Source organism: Microcaecilia unicolor, chromosome 3 (genome assembly GCF_901765095.1).
Source record: "Microcaecilia unicolor chromosome 3, aMicUni1.1, whole genome shotgun sequence".
Taxonomy (NCBI): Eukaryota; Metazoa; Chordata; class Amphibia; order Gymnophiona; family Siphonopidae; genus Microcaecilia; species Microcaecilia unicolor.
Genome location: NC_044033.1, coordinates 237535106 through 237556677, shown reverse-complemented (window position 1 = coordinate 237556677; position 21572 = coordinate 237535106). Strand labels below are relative to the sequence as shown.

Below are 21572 nucleotides of genomic sequence, written 5' to 3'. Positions count from 1 at the left end.
GACATATGATACATATCTAATATCTAAATTTAATAAAAGGTATTGATTGTGATTATTTTATTTTTACTTATTTTTTTTCTGTGTGTTGTCAGACAATTATGGATATAAGTCCCGCCCCTGGCTCCACCCCTAACCCCGCCCCATTTAGCCTCCCCAGACAATTGGGCCACTGACCACCTATGGCTGTTCCCTTCATCCAATGTCTGCCCCTCTCTCCCTTCCATCCACATCTGCCCTATCTCTCTCTTCCATCCACATCTGCCAGTGGCGTAGCCAGACTGCCAATTTTGGATGGGCCTGAACCCAAAGTGGGTGGGCACAAAATTTTCTCTCTACCCCCCTCCTCCAGCAAAATTTAGTCACACTAATCAGATGCATTTGTCACACAGGGTAAAGTGCTGCTTTTCAGTGCATCAGGTTTCAGAAAATAATTTAATAGCCTAACACCCTTTTCAGTGAGCTTTCAGAGGCCAAAACCTCCTGCCTCAGGTCAGTATAATGCTGTTAGTATCCTCTCCTGACCTAAGGAAGAAAGTATTGGTCTCTGAAACTTCATTAACACAGGTACCATATTACTTTATCCTAAATTAAAAATAAAATTATTTTCTTTACCTTTCTTGTATGGCCATTTACTTTTTCTCATTGTGTCGCTCCCAGTCTCTAGATTCTGCTTTCCTTTGTTTTCGCTTAACTCTTCTGCCAGGTTTTCCTGGCCATTTGTCATTTTTCTCTCCTTTTTCTTTGCTTTCTTCAATATTTTTCTGCCTCTCTCTCTCTCTGTCCTGATTTAATTCATTCTTACTATCCATTCTTTAATTTCCTTCATCTACTTATGACTTTTCATCTTTTTCTCACCCTTGTTCTCCCCATGCCCCTTCCTCTTATTCTCCAGTCTTTCACTACTCCCCTTTTCCATCCAGCAGCTCTCCTCTTTCTCTCCCCATCCTTCCAGTCTCCCCTCTCTCTCCCCATCCTTCCAGTAGTCTCCCCTCTTTCTTTCTGCATCCTTCCGTCCAGTGTCACCTCTTTCTCCCTACCCTTCCATCCAGCGTATTCCCTCTTTCTCGCCCCATCCTTCCATCGATCTACCCTCTCTCCTGATCCTTCCATCTAATGTCTCTCTCTCCCTCTTTCTAACCAGTGTCTCTGTATCTCTCTACCCTTTTCTGTTCAGTGTCCCTTCTCTCTCCACATCCTTCCAGTCTCTCCCCTTTCTCTCTGCATCCTTTCATCCATCTCCCCTCTTTCTCTCCCCATCCTTCCATCTGTTTTTCCTCTTTCTCTGCCATCCTTCCATCTGTTTTCCCTTTTCTCCCCATCCTTCCATGTTGTCCCTCTCTCTCTGCCATCCTTCTATATTTTCCCTCATTCTCTGCCATCCTTCCATCTGTTTTCCCTCTTTTCTCCCCATCCTTCCATCTGTTTTCCCTCTTTTCTCCCTATCCTTCCATGTTTTCCCTCTTTTTCCCCATCCTTCCATGTTTTCCCTCATTCTCCCCATCCTTCCATGTTTTCCCTCTTTCTCCCCATCCTTCCATGTTTTCCCTCTTTCTCTGCCATCCTTCCATCTGTTTTCCCTCTTTTTCTCCCCATCCTTCCATGTTTTCCTCGAGGCCCGCCCTGCATGCCAGCGCCAGCCCCAGCTCCCATTGCCGGCCACTGTTGCTTTTCCTATTGAGCAGCAGGGCCGGCACTACAAAAAGAAGAAGGACGAAAAATGTTTAAAAAAAAAAAAAAGCGCGGCTCCGGCAGGCACTGTCTAGGCAGCCTTGAGGCATTGGCTGCTAGCTCTGCAGGCTCCTCCCATCTCTTACGTTACTGCCCCTGCGTCGCTCCAGGGGCAGTGACGTAGGAGACGGGAGGAGCCTGTGAGCCAGCAGCCAATGCCTCAAGGCTGCCTAGACAGTGCCTGCCGGTGCCACGCTTTTTTTTTTTTTTTAAACATTTTTCGTCCTTCTTCTTTTTGTAGCGCCGGCCCTGCTGCTCAACAGGAAAAGCAGCAGTGGCCGGCAATGGGAGCTGGGGCTGGCGCTGGGCGGGCCTGGGCTGAAATTGGGTGGGCCTGGGCCCAGCCAGGCCCACCCGTAGCTACGCCCCTGCCATCTGCCCATCTGCCCTCTCTCTCTCTCCCGCTTCCATCCACTGTCTGCCCTTTCGCTCTGCCCCCTCTTTTTGGCCCCAATTTCCAGCCCCATTATCCCACCTGCCCCTAGTTCTAGCCCCAGCCCACATCTCCCACCTGCCCCCCTTTTTCAGCCACCAGTTTCAGCCCCACTATCCCATCAGTCCCCAGTTTCAGCCCCAGCCCTTTTCTCCCACCAGTGCCGAGCTTCAGCCCCAGCCACTTCTCCTTGTCCCCTTTTCAGCCCTCAGTCCCCACAGTTTCAGCCCCTGCCCCTGCCCCTTTTCAGCCCCCAGCTCCAGTCCCCTTCATCCACATGCCTTGCATTAGGGCCCCCTTTTCAAGCCCAGACCCATTCTCCCACCTGCCCCAGGCATGGCCCCATTCTCCCTCCTGCCCCCTTCTCAGACCCCAGTTCCAGGCCCCTTCTCCTATCTGCGCCCCTCCCCTCCCCAGTCCCCTTCTCCCATCTGATCCCTCCCCTTCTCCCATCTGAGCCCCCCTCCACGACCCATTCCCCACCTGCCTACCAGCTTCGTGGACAGATGACCCTCTTCTGCCACCCGGCACCTGACCCAGCCTTTTAAAAAAAATCTGTGAAGGTGGCCACACAGCGCAGCGCCTCATGTCTGTCTGCTCTGCGTGTAAAGGAAGCAAATCGCCTCGTTGGCCGGCCTTCTCTCACTGTATCCCGCCCTCTGATGTAACTTCCTATTTCTGGAAGGGTGGGACACAGTGAGGGAAGGCCAGCCGACGAGGCGATTTGCTTCCTTTACACGCAGAGCAGACAGACGCGAGGCGCTGCGTTGCTGCTTCACAGATTTTTTTAAAAGGCTGGGTCAGGTGCCGGGTGGCAGGAGAAGAGGGTCGTCTGTCCATGGAGCTGGTAGGCAGGTGGGGACTCAGGTGCCGGCGGAGCACCCCCCACCTGCTGACTATGGGGGCAGACCGCCCCCACCGCCCTGCCCTTGGTGGCATCTCAAACCCGGTGAAATCCAAGGCATTTGGCCGGGCCACACCATATTATCGAAAAAAAAAGATGGCCGGCCATCTTTTTTGAAAATACGGTTCCAGCCAGCTGTTGCGCCGCCGCCAAAATAGATCGCCAGCGACCTATTTTGCCGGCAACGTTCGATTATTCCCCTCCACGTTAGTATGTAATGGACCTTTGATCTTTCCCAGTGGATTGTCTCCAAAGTTCATTTTAATAAGGTTTTTTTTTTTTAGGAAACTATCAAACCTTTTAAACCCTGCTAAGCTAACAGCTTTTACTACATTTTCTGGCAAAGAATTCCAGAATTTAATTATATGATGAGTGAAGAAATATTTTCTCTGATTCATAAATTTATCTCTTTGTAGCTTCATTGTGTGCCCCCTTGTCTTAGTATTTTTGGAAAGAGTAAACAAGTGATTTGTGTCTACCCATTCCACTCCACTCATTATTTTATATACCTCTATCATATCTCCCATCAACTGTCTTTTCTCCAAGCTGAAGAGCCCTGGCCACTTTAGCCTTTCCTCATAGGGACGTCGTCCCATACTCTTTATCATTTTTATCGCCCTTCTCTGTACCTTTTCTAATTTCACTATATCTTTTTTGAGATGCGGTGACCAGAATTGAACACAGTATTTGAGGTGCTGTCACACTATGGAACAATACAAAGGCATTAAAAATCCTCATTTTTGTTTTCTATTCCTTTCCTAATAATACCTAACATTCTATTTGCTTTCTTAGCCGCCACTGCACACTGAGCAGAGGATTTCAACCTATCATTAACGATGACGCCTAGGTCTGTGACTCCTAATTTGGAACGGAAAAGAGCAGGGTATAATTGCTGCAAATAAATAAATAAATAAAACCTTGACTTACATAGCTATAGTTTGGGTTCCTCTTTCCCACATGCATCACTTTGCACTTGCTCACATTAAACATCATCTGCTATTTGGATGCCCAGTCTCCCAGTCTGGTAAGGTCCACTTGTAATTTTTCACAATCCTCTTTCGATTTAACAACTTTGAATAAATTTTTGTCATCAGCAAATGTAATTACCTTACTAGTTATTCCCATTTCTAGATCATTTATAAAAATAAAAACCAGCTGTCCCAACACAGACCCCTACTCTCTTTTTTTTCTCTCTTTTAACTACTTTTTAATCCACAATAGAACACTACCTCCTATCCCATGACTCTCCAATTTCCTCTGGAGTCTTTCATGAGGTATTTTGTCAAATGCCTTTTGAAAATCCAGATGCACAATATCGACTTGCTCACCTTTAACCACATGTTTGTTCACCCCTTGAAAGAAATGTAATAGATTGATGAGGCAAGATTTATCTTCACTAAATCCATTTTGGATTTGTCTCATTAATCCATGCATTTGAATATGCTCTGTAATTTTGTTCTTTATAATAGTCTCTACCATTTTGCCCCACACTGATGTTAGGCTCAGCACACCGTCATATCCAGTATGTGTGTACCCGACGATAATCAGGCAGTGCCACGCGCTGCCCACTTACCATTGGGTTTGCGCAGGAGCCCTTACCGCCACTTCAATGGGTGGTAGTAAGGGCCCCCCCCCCCCCCAAATGACCATGCGGCAAGGTCTTCATTTGTTGCACCGCCATTTCTTTAAAAGAAGAAAGACTTCCCTTTTACCCACTGCAGTAAAAGAGGGTCAAAAACATGCACCAAAGTCAGTGCAGGCCCTTTTTTGCTGCATCTCAGTAAAAGGGACCCTTAACTCTCCATTGCCCAAGATACAAAATAAGTACTGTATGTATAATGAATAAACTGCTTGGATTGTAACCACAGAAAGGCAGAATATCAAATCCCATCCCCTTTCTAACTAACCCCAAGTGTTACTGCACTGTTTCCCTGATGTGTGGAGGATGGCTCAGAAATCTATTTATTACAATAAAAAGATATCACCAACAACTTTATTATTGACCACTATATCTTCTTAATTTTATATTCAAACTGTGTATAATATCTAATTTTAGCTACAATATAACATATATGAAATTTAGGATGAACCCAACCAATGATGCAGTTTCTGGTTGGACATGCCCAACAACTGATAACAATATTTAAATGAATCAATCCTGTACACAAATATTGATAATTCTAGTCTTTTGATAAGCATTTTCTGCTGTTCCTTTTAGGTCTCAGCAGAATAACATAGCACTTAGGGAAAAAGATACAGCCCAGAAGTCCAGCACTGGAGGCCAGGATAGCAAATATCTCCACTGCCACCATGTATTTGCCCTTGGTACTCAGATATGTTGGGATGAAGGAGACCCAGACACTGCAGAACACCAGCATGCTGAAGGTGATGTACTTGGCCTCATTGAACCTGTCAGGCAGATTTCTTGCTAAGAAAGCTACGATGAAGCTGATAGCAGCCAAAAATCCTAGGTAACCGAAAACACAGTAAAATGCAACTATTGATCCCTCATTACATTCAGTAAGTATTGTTCCAGTTTCTGAATTCTTATTAAGATATGGGAATGGGGGAGCAGTGAACAACCAGACAACACACAGAACAGTCTGAATAAGGGAACAGGAAATTACTATAGAAAATGAAACCCTGGAACCCATCCATTTCTGGAGCTTACTTCCAGGCTTGGTGGCATGAAAGGCTGTGACCACAGTGATGGTTTTGGCCAAAACTGAGGAGAGAGCAATGGAGAAACTGATCCCAAAGGCAGTCTGTCGGAGAAAACAGGTCACTTTGTCAGGATGGCCTATGAAGACCAAGGAGCAGAGGAAGCAGAGCATGAGTGAGATGAGGAGAACATAACTAAGTTCTCGGTTGTTTGCTTTCACTATGGGGGTGTCTCTGTAATGAATAAAAATCCCCAAGATAACAGTACTAATGAGAATTAAGAAAATGCAGATGAAAGTCAAAATTATCCCCAAAGGTTCTTCATAGGTCAGGAAGGTTATCACTTTCGGGATGCAGGCATCTTTCTTCTGATTGGGCCATTGGTCCTCTAGGCATTTCATACAAGCGTTCATATCTGAGAATGAAAAATATTGTCCCAATATCTCACAGATAGCATCAGTTATAGGACATTAGCTTTTCCTTATAATAAGGCTTGTTTCAAAATGACAGACAGTATCATACATTAAAGAGTAATGAAAAATGAGCTTACTGGAAATGTAATCATGTATTATCTTTTAGAAGAGCAAAAGAGGAGCAGATCCAAGTAGAAAAATGAAATAATATTTATTTAACGGAGATACATAAAAACAGCATACAATTTTCCTCTAACTGCCCAACCTGGCCATGTTTCACCCTAACAATAGCTGAGACAGGGGGTTAACTTAAAACTGTAAAATGAATACTTAAAAGGCCATCAGATAATGTGATTTAAGAAAAAGATCTACAACTTAATACACCCTTCTCAAATTCTATAAAGGGTGCCTTAAGTTGTGTGCACTAATTTGGTTAATTGATTAACAAACCAATCAGTGCTGATAGTTGGTAGTTAACAACCAATTAACAGTTAATTAGAGTTTATACGTACAACTTTCTAGGTGTATTCTACAATAGTGTGCAGCTAAAAAGGGAGCATGGCCATGTGCGTGGAATGGGCAGGCTTTGGGTGTTTCAAAAAACAATGCACACTATTATGGAAAATACCCAATCTGTACCTAAGTTAGATGTAGATATTTAGGTATGGTTTTAACAGGCCTAAATGGGTGTACCTAAATTTTAGTTGTAAGAATAGCATGTGAGCATATTTTATAAACTACACCTAACTTTAGGCATAGTTTATAGAATCATGCCCAGCGCATGGTTTTTCAGTGCAGATTTTTAAAGCGCCATTTATAGAGTTTTGCCCCCTAATGGCCAGATTCTATATTTCATGCCTTAATTTCCATGTGGAAATTGAAGCATATTCTATTACAATGCATATAACCTAACTGGTTAACTAGCTAATCAGCGCTGTCAATTGGATGTTAACAAGCAATTATCAGCACTAATTGGCATAAATTAGAATTTCCATGCACTATTGTCAAAGCAAATTCTGTAACATGGTGCACTTGAATTCTAAGTCACATAGTTGAAAATTGGGTGTGGATATAGGCGTGGAATGGGTGAGTCATGGGCATTTCTATAATATATGTGCATTGTTATAGAATACACCCGTTCAGGATATACACCAGGTTATAGTTAGTGTAACTGACCATTACTAAATTTAGTGGTGTGGACCCTCGCTCAGTATTCTATATACCACATGGAAATTTAAACCTATTCTTAAAATTTAGGCATACTTTAGAGAACATGCTTAGGTGTATTTTTTTTCTGCACAGAATTTTCAGGCACCAAATATAGAATCTATATATAGAGAGAATTTATGTTAAGCCCTTGATACAGTCCTTGTTAGGGCAAAATATGGCCATGTGGGGCAGGTAGAAGAAAATCGTGTGCTGTTTTTATGTATCTGCATTGAACAAATATTATTTCATTTTTCTTCGTGGTTATGCTCTTCTTTTGCTGTTCTAGATATTGCAAACCACATGCCTGTTTGCTTTTTGAGATTACCTGATAAAAATACTTCCATCTGAAATGGATGCTTTTAAAGGATTTCATATGTCTTATCCAATTAGAGTGTGTGATTAGTTTTGCTAGCAGTATCCAGCTCATATTTTTGGATTAGACATAAGGTATTCCACTAGGCCATGTGAAGACCCATTTTACATAGAATATTGAGATTGCAATTTAGACATCCAGATCAGGATGTGTTCAATTATGGTGATGTTTTGGAAAAAGTAGGAATAGATACATATTTGCTGTCCCATGTTAGGTCTTCAATAAAGGCTGAATATGGGCCTGATAGTGACTAAACAGTGCCCATGAACGTGGCACATTAAAACATGAATTCACTCACCAGTTTGGTTGGTGACCTCTCCCTCTGGACAGGGGATGCAGTCATAGCAGCAGACAGGCTTTCCTTCCCTGGTTAATTTCCTGAACCCAGGAGAGCAACTCGGGCTGCATCTGGACTCTGGAGCTATCTGAGTATTGGGACAAAATCGGAATAACTTGACATAATACTGGATTATGACTTTGCAAATGCAGTGTTACTTTTCTGTTTAAACATGAGTCATTTTTTCCATTTAGATTTTGAGCTCATTGCCAAGAAATTCTGTAGAATATAGAGATCAGTACGAGCTCTATTTTGATTAGAAATATAAATAATATGAAATATGTTTGGCCTGGAATCAGTCGTTTAGGCTGATCGGGGAATGTTTTGAACAATGTTACTGTGCTGGTCATCTTTAAGTTTGAATAAAAGTATGAGAAAATACCTCTGCTTTCTCAAATAACTCTTAAGGTTATCAATAGAAATCAAACAAAATAAAACATGGAAAAGAAAATAAGATGATACCTTTTTTATTGGACATAACTTAATACATTTCTTGATTAGCTTTCGAAGGTTGCCCTTCTTCGTCAGATCGGAAATAAGCAAATGTGCTAGCTGACAGTGTATATAAGTGAAAACATTCAAGCATTACTATGACAGTCTGACAGTCTGACAGGGTGGGAGGATGGGGGTGGGTAGGAGGTATGCTTGAATGTTTTCACTTATATACACTGTCAGCTAGCACATTTGCTTATTTCCGATCTGACGAAGAAGGGCAACCTTCAAAAAAGCTAATCAAGAAATGTATTAAGTTATGTCCAATAAAAAAGGTATCATCTTATTTTCTTTTCCATGTTTTATTTTGTTTGATTTCTATTGATAACCTTAAGAGTTATTTGAGAAAGCAGAGCTTATCTCTCCGAGGCAAAGGCAGACAACCTCCTGTCCCTGGTGTCCATAGTGAAAAAATACTTCCTGACATTTTTCTTGAGTCTGCCCCCCTTCAATCTCATTTCATGTCCTCTCGTTCTACCACCTTCCCATCTCCGGAAAAGGTTCGTTTGCGGATTAATACCTTTCAAATATTTGAACGTCTGTATCATATCACCCCTGTTTCTCCTTTCCTCCAGAGTATACATGTTTAGTTCAGCAAGTCTCTCCTCATATGTCTTGTAACGCAAATCCCATACCATTCTCGTAGCTTTTCTTTGCAACGCTTCAATTCTTTTTACATCCTTAACAAGATACGGCCTCCAAAACTGAACACAATACTCCAGGTGGGGCCTCACCAACGACTTATACAGGGGCATCAACACCCCCTTTCTTCTGCTGGTCACACCTCTCTCTATACAGCCTAACAACCTTCTAGCTACGGCCACCGCCTTGTCACACTGTTTCGTCGCATTCAAATCCTCAGATACTATAACCCCAAGATCCCTCTCTCCGCCCGTACCTATCAGACTCTCCCCGCCTAACACATACGTCTCCCGTGGATTTCTATTCCCTAAGTGCATCACTTTGCATTTCTTCGCATTGAATTTTAATTGCCAAACCTTAGACCATTCTTCTAGCTTCCTCAGATCCTTTTTCATATTTTCCACTCCCTCCGTGGTGTCCACTCTGTTACAGATCTTAGTATCATCCTCAAATAGGCAAACTTTACCTTCTAACCCTTCGGCAACAGACAGTCAGATTGCGATGTTTTACACCAACAAGCAGGGGGGCACTGGATCTCGCCCTCTGTGTCAGGAAGCCATCCAGATGTGGCTTTGGGTGCACCGTCAAGACATGTTTCTCCAAGCCACTTATCTGGCAGGTGTAAACAACAGTCTGGCTGACAGATTGAGCAGGGTAATACAACCTCACGAGTGGTCACTGAACATGGGTGTAGTCAGTGGTGTGCTGGTAAATGTTTAACAACAGGCTCTCTCCCCGGTCCACCACTGCGACCCCCCCCCCTCCCGCCGTCCACCTCTGCGCCCCTCATCCACCTCTGTGCCCCCCCATCCACCTCTGCGCCCCCCCCCCAAATTGCAGAGCTGGCTATAGCCTGGTAGAGAGCCTGGGGGGGGGGGGGGCAATGCATTACTCCAGGAAAAAAAATTAAATGATCCCAGGTTCCAATCTAATTCATGTTTAATGTGGGCTAAAATGCCATAAATAAGTAAATAAATAAATATAAACTTTTAATGTTGAGCACCTGATTCTCAAAGTGGACATATTCCAAACACTATAATGAAAATAAAATGATTTTTTTTCTACCTTTGTTATCTGGTGACTTCGTTTTTCTGATCATGCTGGCCCAGTATCCGATTCTGCTGTTTCCAGGGCTTCCTTTCCATTTATTTCTTTACTTTACTTTTCCAGGATCTCCCCTCCCACCTTCTTCTGTGGCCAGTATATCCTCCATCTACTCTTCCAGCACATCCAGTGTCTCCCCCTGATCTCCTCTTCCACTTGGCCTCCTCTCCAGCATCTTCTGCCAATCTCTCCTTCCATCCACCTCTCTCTAGCATCTACCCACCTCCTCTCCAGCATTTCCCTAATATTTCCTTCCACCCGCTATCCTGTTTGTGCTAGAGACAAGCAAAAGTCCAAGGCAGAGTAAAGGATAAAAGCAGAAATTAACACCTTGAAACGCGCTGTACCACATCAAACCTAAAAAAACACCAAGTCCACGGCAGAGCCTGTACAGTATCATGTCAGCCATATGTATGCAAATGAAATGCTTCCTCCGGAGTCTCCATTCAAACACACAATTTCAACATAAAATAATAATAACAAAGAAAAGTGTCCCCTTAGGTTACCTCACAAAAATCATAGTTCAATTCAACTTTTTACCCAGCGGGAACATCCGATTGCCGATTTTGATGGTGAAAAAATAGAGCAGCATCCCTCTCTGATGATACCTGGGCGCATCACCGGTTAGTTTTGCAAATACTGTGCCAGGGGACTGGCACAGCACATGTTGCAGCCCACCCCAGGCGATCTGCCCTTCAGATGCCAAATTTCAAAACTTACCAAGGAGGTAAACGTAATGCAGGATCGGTGCTAGTGGGGTACAAACCGGGCAACTGCTCTGGGACCCCCAAACCTGCCTAAAGCTTAAGAAAACACAGCTTTCCAGTGGGCTGTAAAGGGATGGGGAGGGTCAGATTTCAGCTGTGGGCCCCAGCAGGTCTAACCCCAGCACTTCCCTTAATCTGCTAGTGCCTTTCAGCAGTCCCCAAAAAAGTTGGACACCAGCATGCAGCTGCGCTTTCCTTTTTGTTTTTTTCACTAAACACAAAGCATGTGAAAGGAAAGCCAACCCTTCCCTTTTCCGAGCCGCCACCTCCTGTACAAGGGCAGCAGCAGGACACACGGAGGCGCAAAGATCACTTCTGACAGCAGGCAAGAGAACAACATCAAAAGCCCCCCCAGTCCGGACTCACGAATCAGAGAAGAACAGCCCTTCAGATCTGCCAGGTCGCTCGCATCGCACACTCAGAGCAAGGGGGGAGGAAAAACGGAACGTGCGACTTCGACGACTCAAGTTAGAAGAACCACCCCCTTCTTGGCAGCAGGAAGTGCGTGGGAGGGAGGATGCATCCGGCAGACAGATCTCCCCGCTGACAACACAGTACTAGGGAGAGTAACCATTACCGCCATGTTGCGCCACCCCTGGGAGCCGGCTCGCCTGCAGGAACAACCGGCTCGCAAGAGCTTTATAAATGTAACAACCGGCTCTTGTGAGCTGGTGCGAGCCGGCTCCAGCACACCACTGGGTGTAGTCCACAAGATCTTAAGAGAATGAGGCACCCCTTCATGCTCGACCATAAAGGCCATAAAGCGTTTGATCTTTTTACCACTACAATCAGAAGGTCCCTCAGTTCTGTTCCAGATTAGTGTCAGATGCCTTTCTTCTTCATTGGGAAACAGGCCTTCTGTATGCATATCCTCCCATACCTTTAGTAGGGAAGACTTTGATGAAACTCAAGCAAGACCGCGGAACCGTGATCCTGATTGCACCCTTCTGGCCGTGTCAGATTTGATTCCCTCTTTTTCTGGAGTTGTCCTCCAAAGAACTGTGGAGATTGGAGTGTTTTCTAACCCTCATCACTCAGAACAAGGGGTCGCTTCTACATCCCAACCTCCAGTCTCTGGCTCTCACGGCCTGGATGTTAAGAGCTTAGAATTCTCCTTGGGTCTTTCAGAGGGTGTCTCCCAGGTCTTGCTTGCTTCCAGGAAAGATTCCACGAAGAAGTATTACTCTTTTAAATGGAGGAGGTTTGCCATCTGGTGTGGCAGCAAGGCCATAGATCCTCTTTCTTGTCCTACACAGACCCTTCTTGAATACCTTCTACACTTGTCAGAGTGCTGGTCTCAAGATCAACTCTATATGGGTTCACCTCAGTGCTTATCATCAGTGTGTAGAGGGTAAGCCTATCTCTGGACAGCCTTTAGTTGTTCGATTCATGAGAGGTTTGCTTTTGTCAAAGCCCCCTGTCAAACCTCCACCTAGCTGATGAAAGCTCCTTTTGAGCCACTGAATTCCTGCCATCTGAAGTACTTGACATAGAAGGTCATTTTCTTGGTGGCTGTTACTTCAGCTCATAGGGTCAATGAGCTTCAGGCCCTGGTAGTCGATGCACCTTATACTAAGTTTCATCACAACAGAGTAGTTCTCCGCAAGCACCCTAAGTTCCTGCCGAAGGTGGTGTTGGAATTCCATCTGAATCAGTCAATTGTCTTGCCAACATTTTTTCCCCGTCCTCATACCTACCCTGGCGAAAGCAGTTTGCACACCTTGGACTGCAAGAGAGCATTGGCCTTTTACATGGAGCGGATGAAGCCCTTCAGACAGTCCGCCCAGTTGTTTGTTTCTTTCGATCCCAACAGGAGGGGAGTCGCCATTGGGAAATGCACAATCTCCAGTTGCGATCCACGCACACTAGAAGGCTCTGGCAAAACTTTTTTTATATTTTGCTTGCAAAGTGCCTTTTCCAGGGCCGACGTGGACGTCGACCCACATGTGAGAATAATCAGCCTGCTGTCCTCAGAGAATACCTGCTACAGGTAAGTATCTTCGCTTCATTTGTTCTGACCCAGGGGACAGAGATAGACACCTCAAAACCCTGACTGTATCCTTCAAACAGAAAGGCTACAACCCCAAAATAATCTCCAAGAATATTGCCTCTTCCCTCAAAACACCCAGGGAAAATCTGCTACAGTACAAGGAAAAGAAAGCTACAGACAGAATCCCCCTTGTTTTGACATACAACCCAGAGCTGGAAAAATTAAGAGAAATCATAAAAGATCTACAGCCACTACTCCAGGAGGATGAATTACTGAAAGAGATATTCCCACCCCCACCAGTGCTGGCCTTCTGACAGCCACCCACCTTAAAACACAAGCTAATTAGAAGTAAACTCCCAACACAGAAGAAGAAGAAGAAGAGAGAGTCACACATCCTTGTAATATATCCAGCTGCAAACTATGCCAAAACATTTCACAGGACCCCACAGTCATTCACAAAGGAAAAATATTAACGTGCTGCTCGGGAGGGAAAGGTTAGGACAGCCGTTATAGTTGGTGATTCGATCATTAGGCATATAGATAGCTGAGTGGCTGGTGGACATGAGGATCGCCTGGTGACTTGCCTGCCTGGTGCGAAGGTGGCGGACCTCATGTGTCACCTAGATAGGATTTTAGATAGTGCTGGGGAGGAGTCGGCTGTCTTGGTACATGTGTGCACCAATGACATAGAAAAATGTGGGAGAGAGTTTCTGGAAGCCAAATTTAGGCTCTTAGGTAGAAAGCTCAAATCCAGATCCTCTAGGTTAGCATTTTCTGAAATGCTACCTGTTCCACACGCAGGGAGAAAGAGACAGGCAGAGCTCCGGAGTCTCAATGCATGGATGAGACGATGGTGCAGGGAGGAGGGTTTTAGATTTGTTAGGAACTGGGCAACATTCTGGGGAAGGGGGAACCTATTCCGAAAGGAAAACTTGGGCGCCCCATTCGATTATGCCCCTCCACTTGTTTTTTGTTTAAACTTGTTGACTTTTCAAATGGATATATTTTGGCCATTTAAGGCTTCATGAAACCCAAATTTATCTTGATATCTGAAGGATGCAGCAAGGTTGTTTCAGGAGCAGGGTCTAATATTATACAAATAGCATCTACTATCCAGATAACTTATCCATTGATATACACTGCAGAAATAGCAAGTCTAATTTCATATTATTAACTTATCTACATAAAGTTACACCGGTGTATTAAGCAAGCTAAATTATATAGCAATGTGACCACATCACACCATTTTTGCAAAATCTTCACTGGCTACCAGTACAACATAGGGCCAAATGTAAAACTCTGATCTTCAAGGCCCTTCAAGGAAATGGTCTGGAGTACTTACAGAACAGGATCTTCCTCTACACTCCTCCAAGGTCGTCAAGACCCTCCCAGGGAGTATCACTAACCACACTCTCTCCAAAAGGCATCACATGATATGACACCTGCAAGTGAGCCTTCTCCAGAGTAGCCTCCACTCTGGAATGTACTCCCTGAAAGTCTTTGCTTCAAGAAGCAGGTGAAAGTTTGGCTTTTCATGCAGGCTTGTAATGGAAGAAGCAACTAACTTACTAATCACTGTTTATCCACTCCTACCCTCGCTAAGGTAATATTCAAGCACCTTTCTGACCTCATTTGTAACTTTATTTAAATTAGAATCTTATTTTCTTACTCCTGTTACTCTATCTTATCTATCTATATGTTCTATCTCTGCTGACACCCTATGCTGTCTTTTAAAATTTATTTATTTATTTATTAGGATTTATTTGCCACTTTTTTGAAGGAATTCACTCAAAGCGGTGTACAATAAGAATAGATCAAACATGAGCAATAGACAATTACAGCGGTAAAAATATTCAAAAACAATACAAAGTATGGCATGGTGTACTACTTACAATGTCAACACAATACTTAATAGAACATTATAATTTATATTGAAGGGTTTATTGCATATTGTGTTGACATTCTAAAGTAGCTTTATATACCACACTTTATATTATTGTTTGAATATTTTTACTACTGTAATTGTCAATTGCTTATGTTTGGCTTATGTTGCTGTACACCACCTTGAGTGAATTCCTTCAAAAATGTTGTAAATAAATCGTAATAATTATAAATATTACTATTGAATATATCATGAAATTATGCAGATAAATTAGCATATCTTTATGCAGTTACATTAGCATAGTAATATCCATGCGATATTTTCATGTATCTTTGATTGTAAGCCACATTGAGCCTGCAAATAGGTAGGAAAATGTGGGATACAAATGCAGCAAATAAATAAATAGTAAATGACATTTCAATTCAGTTCAAACCAATTCAAATCAATTCTTTACAGGGTTCAGTGCGGTTTACATTCTAGGTGAGACAAAAGCAAATAGTGTTAGTGTGAAGTTTAAGAAACATGAGAGACCATCAAATTAATACATGACACTTAAAACATTCATGAAAGGATAATGGATGGTGTTCGGAGGTAGAAGTCATGATGGAATGTTTTGAAGCAGTCTTTAGGTAGAGAAAGGTTTTTAGCCTCTTCCTGAAGTTGAGGTAGCTGTTTTCTGTTCTGATGGGAATAGGTAGAGATTTCCATATTTTGACTCCAAGAACAGGGGCTTGAGAGCTGAAAATCTTGTGATGTCTAATTGTCTTTTGGAATGGTGATGCTAGCATCAGTTGTTGTTTCAGTCTGTTAGACTGGACCATACCTAGCGAAGCAGTATTAGTCAGTAGCTCAGCCCTGTAGGATTAAAAAAACTAAACAAGCAGCTTTGAACCTGAGTCTTTCTGCTATGGGAAGCCAGTGCAATTTGTTTAGATGAGTTGAAACACTAGTATATCTATTCAGTCTGTATATTAGTCTAGCATCTGTGTTCTATATGATTTGCAGATTTTTTTTCTGATATTGACACTTAATACCAAGAAATAGAACATTGCAGTAACCCAAGTGGGGTTGGACTAACATTTGAACTGGTAGTGCGAAGGCTTTTTGGTTGAAGAATGATCTAACTAGAAGTAGATGTGTCATTTTAAATAGTGTTTTTTTCCATAGCTGGTTAATATGGGAAGCGAAGGTAAATGAAGAGTCAAGCAAGACCCCTAGTACCCTAGTTTCAGATACAACTGCAAAAATTTGACCATTGTCAAAGATATTGAAGACAGGACCTCAACTCCCTGATATTGGAACCACAAGACCTTGGTTTTTTGTGCATTCAATTTCAGTGTATTGGTCAGGACCCAGGTGCTGACAGCAGTCATACCATTCGCTACAGACTGAGTTGGATCTATGTACTACTATTACTACTTATCATTTCTATAGCACTACAAGATGTACGCAGCGCTGTACATTTGAACATGAAGAGACTGTCCCTGCTTGAAAGAGCTTACAATCTAATTAGGACAGACAAACAGGACAAATAAGAGATTAAGGGAACTACTAAGGTGGAAATGATAAAGTCTGGGTACTGAACAAGTGAGTAAGGGCTAGGAGTAGTAGGAGTTAAAAGCAGCATTAAAAAGGTGAGAAGTTCCGAGAGAAGAGGACATTTCTCTGGTAAGTGAAAACTATTTTGCTTTGTGCTTTGGAAACATAAAGCTTGGGGTTTAAAGGAGGAGTTGTAGGTTAGTGATAGGCAAAATAAAAATATAAAAAGCAAATTTTATCAACTAATCTCCGTGGAGGGGCATAATCGAATGGAAACGCCTATCTCCATGGGCGTTTATCTCCGAGAACGGGTCCGTGAAGGGGCGGGCTGAACCGTATTTTCGAAAAAATGGACGTTTTTGAGCTGGGCGTTTGGTTTTTTTAGCGATAATGGAAACTAAAAACGCCCAGCTCAAAACGTCCTAATCCGAGCCATTTGGTCATGGGAGGGGCCACGATTCGTAGTACACTCGCCCCCCTGATATGCCAGGACACCAACTGGGCACCCTAGGTCAGTGCGGTGGACTTCAGAAAAAGCTCCCACATGCATAGCTCCCTTACCACGAGTTCTGAGCTCCCAACCCCCTCCCCCAAAACCCACTACCCACAAATGTACAACACTACCATAGCTCTTAGGGGTGAAGGGGGCACCTACATGTGGGTACAGTGGGTTTTGGAGGCCTCCCATTTACCAGCACAAGTGTTACAGGTGGGGGGGATGGGCCTGGGGCCACCTGGCTGAAGTGCACTGCGGTACCCACTAAAAGTGCTCCAGGGACCTGCATACACGCAGGCCTCTAGGACTTGTTGCTGCTGTATAACATTGGCACACCAGTTGACACCTGAAGACTAATCTCTCCGAAAACGTCCTTTATTGGAATAAGCATGTTTACTCACAGTTAACTGCAGAGGTTGTGCCCCACTGGCAACGAGTCTCCCTGGTACTGAGATTAGCAGTAGGTCAGAGCTGGCAGAATGCCCTCTTTCATAGGGTTACCATTTTGTGTCCTCTGAAAAAGAGGACACATGTCACGCCCCCCTACCCCGCCCCCGCCACGCCTCATGCCCCGCCCCTGCCACGCCCCCTTCAGGTCCGGGTTCCGCCACGCCCCCCCATCACTTAGTCCCCTCCCCCCCATCACATACCCCCCCTCACTTACTATCTAGCCCTGGTGGTCTAGTAGCATCTTCTCTTCTGGGCAGGAAAGAGCCCCCTCTTTCCTGCCCGGAGCGCTGCCTGCCCTTGCCTGCTGCATCCTCCTCGGTATGGCTGGGGATTCAAAATGGCCACCGAGAGTTGAAGCGGCCTCGCGAGAGTTCAACTCTCGGCGGCCATTTTGAATCCCCAGCCAGACCGAGAAGGATGATAGACAGGGGAGGCAGCGCTCCGGGCAGGAAAGAGGGGGCTCTTTCCTGCCCCGAAGACGTCACTAGACCAGCAGGGAACATGGTAAGGAAGGGGAGGGGACGGGAGACCAGGTCACCAGACCCACGGCGCCGATCTCCCGCCCACACGCCCACCGCACGCACGCGCCTGCCCGCACCCGCGCCCACGTTTGTCCAGAAATCCGGACAAACGTGGGCGCGGGCAAAATCCGCCGGACGCCCCGGACATGCCCTCAAAAAGAGGACATGTCCGGGGAAATCCGGACGTATGGTAACCCTACTCTTTCAGCCACATTCAAGGTAAGAACTAAGTTGTCTAACGTGGCTAACACAGGAAAGGGAACTAAAACTGGCTTACAAAAATGGCCACTACCGCATGGACTACAACAGGAAACACAACAGGGCACACTCTGACCCAGTAGGCAGGGGAAAAGCACCATGGGAGAAGAGCCTACCAACTACCAACATCGTGAGACTGTAACACAAGCTAATGAAATCACGGAGCCCAATACCCTACACCCACCACAATGCAATGCTGATGTGACCCTGTACAGCACCTGAGAGCCACATCTGACCCAGGGAAAGGCTGTGAGAGGATCGAACACATTCTGCTGTCATGGAGGTGGGTACGGCATTTGAGGCTGGCATACAGGCTGGAAAAAAAGTTTTTAAAGTGGGTTTTTTTTGGTGGGAGGGGGTTAGTGACCACTGGGGGAGTCCGGGGAGGTCATCCCCGATTCCTTCCAGTGGTCATCTGGGCAGTTGGAGCACTTTTTTGGGACTTGTTCATGAAAAAAAGGGTCCCAAAAAAGTGACCCAAAATCGTGGTCAAAACGCCTTTTTTTTCGATTATCAGCTAAAGACGCCCATCTCTCCTCGGCTGATAACCACGCCCCAGTTCTGCCTCCACCACGCCTCCGACACGCCTCCGTCAACTTTATTCATTTCCGCGATGGAGTGCAGTTGGAAACGCCCAAAATCGGCTTTCGATTATACCGATTTGGGCGCCTTTGCGAGACAAACGTCTATCTCCCGATTTAGGTCGCACTATAGGCGTTTTTCTCTTTCGAAAATAAGCTGGATAGTCTTTTCCACTTAGTTCTAAAAACTTTGTACCACAGCATTAACAGAATCTAGCAGGCACTGCAGGATCTACTTTAGTATTAAGGGGGGATAAAAAAAAGATAGAGAGAGGGAAAAGCAAGCAGGACCTAGTTTAGTATTAAGGGGGAAATAAAGAAAGAGAGAGAGAGAGAAAAGCAAGCATTATTAACTAGTTGCCGTGTACAAACCCTTTTCCCATAGTTTTAAACTGAACTTTCTCTAGAAATAGGCATTTTCCCCATAGTTTTAAACTGAAACTTTTCTAGAGGTAGAAACTAAACAGCCAAAAACTCTTGTTCTAAAAGGCAGTTATTTTCTGTTCCTTGGCTGCTGGAGAGGTAGCTCATCCAGCGACATCAATTAAGTGTTAATTAAGGTGTAGGGAAGTAGAATACTTGCATAGATTGCTGAGTCAGCTTTAAAGATCATTAGGCATATAAATAGCTGGGTGGCTGGTGGGCATGAGGATCACCTGGTGACATCCCTGCCTGGTGCGAAGGTGGCGGACCTCATGCGTCACCTAGATAGGATTTTAGATAGTGCTGGGAAGGAGCTGGCTGTCTTGGTATATGTGGGTACCAATGACATAGGAAAATGTGGGAGAGAGGTTCTGGAAGCCAAATTTAGGCTCTTAGGTAGAAAGCTCAAATCCAGATCCTCTAGGGTAGCATTTTCTGAAATGCTACCCGTTCCACACGCAGGGCCCAAGAGACAGGCAGAGTTCCAGAGTCTCAATGAGTGGATGAGACGATGGTGCAGGGAGGAGGGTTTTAGATTTGTTAGGAACTGGGCAACATTCTGGGGAAGGGGGAGCCTATTCCAAAAGGTTAGGCTCCATCTTAACCAGGGTGGGACCAGGCTGCTGGCATCGGCATTTAAAAAGGAGATAGAGCAGCTTTTAAACTAGAAACAGGGAGAAGGTCGACAGTCGCTCAAAAGTGCATGGTCCGGGATAAGGTATCTTTCAAAGATATCACCAAAACAGGGAAGATAGGGTGTCCTGATAGTGAAGTTGCAAAAGAGACCGTAGTAGATCAGGTGTCCTTAAATAAGAATAAAAATCAGACAAAAGATTGCAAATTAATATTGTCAAGTACTAAGCATGATGTAAATAGGAACAACAAACATACTTTGAAATGTCTATATGCGAATGCCAGGAGCCTAAGAAATAAGATGGGAGAGTTAGAATATATTGCACTAAATGAAAAATTAGATACAATAGGCATCTCTGAGACTTGGTGGAATGAGGATAACCAGTGGGTCACTGTCATACCAGGGTACAAATTATATCATAGTGATAGGGTGGATCGAATTGGTGGAGGGGTAGCATTATATATTAACGAGAGCCTTGAATCAAACAGATTGAAAATTCTGCAGGAAACAAAACACTTCTTGGAATCACTGTGGATTGACATTCCATGTGTAAAGGGAAAAAGAATAGTGATAGGAGTGTACTACCGTCCGCCTGGCCAGGATGAACAGACGGATGCAGAAATGTTAAAGGAAATTAGGGATGCAAATAAACTGGGCAACACAATAATAATGGGTGATTTCAATTACCCCAATATTGACTGGGTAAATGTAACATCAGGGCACACTAGGGAGGTAAAATTCCTTGATAAAATCAAGGACAGCTTTATGGAGCAGCTGGTACAGGAACCAACGAAAGAAGGAAAAATTCTAGACCTAGTCCTTAGTGGAGTACATGATCTGGTGCGGGAGGTAATGGTGCTGGGGCCGCTTGATAACAGTGATCATAATATGATCGGATTTGATATTAGCTTTGAAGTAAGTATAAATAGGAAATTAAATACGTTAGCATTTAACTTTAAAAAAGGAGACTATCATAAAATGAGAAGAAGAGTGAAAAAAAACTTAGTGGAGCGGCTGCGAAGGTCAAAAATTTACATCAGGCATGGATGCTGTTCAAAAACACCATCCTGGAAGCCCAGGCCAAATATATTCCGCGTATTAAAAAAGAAGGACGGAAGACCAAATGACAGCCGGCGCTGTTAAAAAGTGAGATGAAGGAAGATATTAGAGCTAAAAGAAAATCCTTCAGAAAATGGAAGAAGGAACCGACTGAAAAATAATAAGAAACAGCATAAGGAATGTCAAGTCAAATGCAAAGCACTGATAAGGAAGGCTAAGAAGGACTTCGAAAAAAAGATTGCGTTGGAGGCAAAAACACATAGTAAAAAATGTTTTTAGGTATATTAAAAGCAGGAAGCCGGCAAAAGAATCAGTTGGACCACTAGATGACTGAGGAGTAAAAGGGGCGATTAGGGAAGACAAAGCCGTAGCGGAGAGATTAAATGAATTCTTTGCTTTGGTCTTCACCGAGGAAGATTTGGGTGGGATACCGGTGCCGGAAATGGTATTTGAAGCTGACGAGTTGGTGAAACTTAATGAATTCTCTGTAAACCTGGAGGATGTAATGGGGCACTTCTACAAACTGAAGAGTAGCAAATCTCCTGGACCAGATGGAATTCATCACAGAGTACTGATAGAACTGAAAAATGAGCTTGCGGAGCTATTGTTAGTAATATGTAATTTATCCTTAAAATCGAGCGTGGTAACAGAAGATTGGAGGGTGGCCAATGTAACG

General features: G+C 44.0%; 1 protein-coding gene across 1 annotated transcript in view; it reads right to left on the bottom strand.

Annotated features, from left to right (window-relative positions):
* Positions 1 to 5234: 5234 nt before the first annotated feature.
* LOC115464466 (vomeronasal type-2 receptor 26-like) overlaps positions 5235 to 21572 on the bottom strand; it is a 68505-nt gene continuing 52167 nt past the window's right edge. Inside the window, exons 5-6 of the mRNA XM_030194844.1 lie at positions 8020 to 8146; positions 5235 to 6141 (exon numbers count right to left, since the gene is read on the bottom strand). Of these exons, the coding sequence (XP_030050704.1) occupies positions 5246 to 6141; positions 8020 to 8146 (1023 nt within the window). The 3' untranslated portion in view covers positions 5235 to 5245. The remainder of the gene's footprint in view (positions 6142 to 8019; positions 8147 to 21572) is intronic.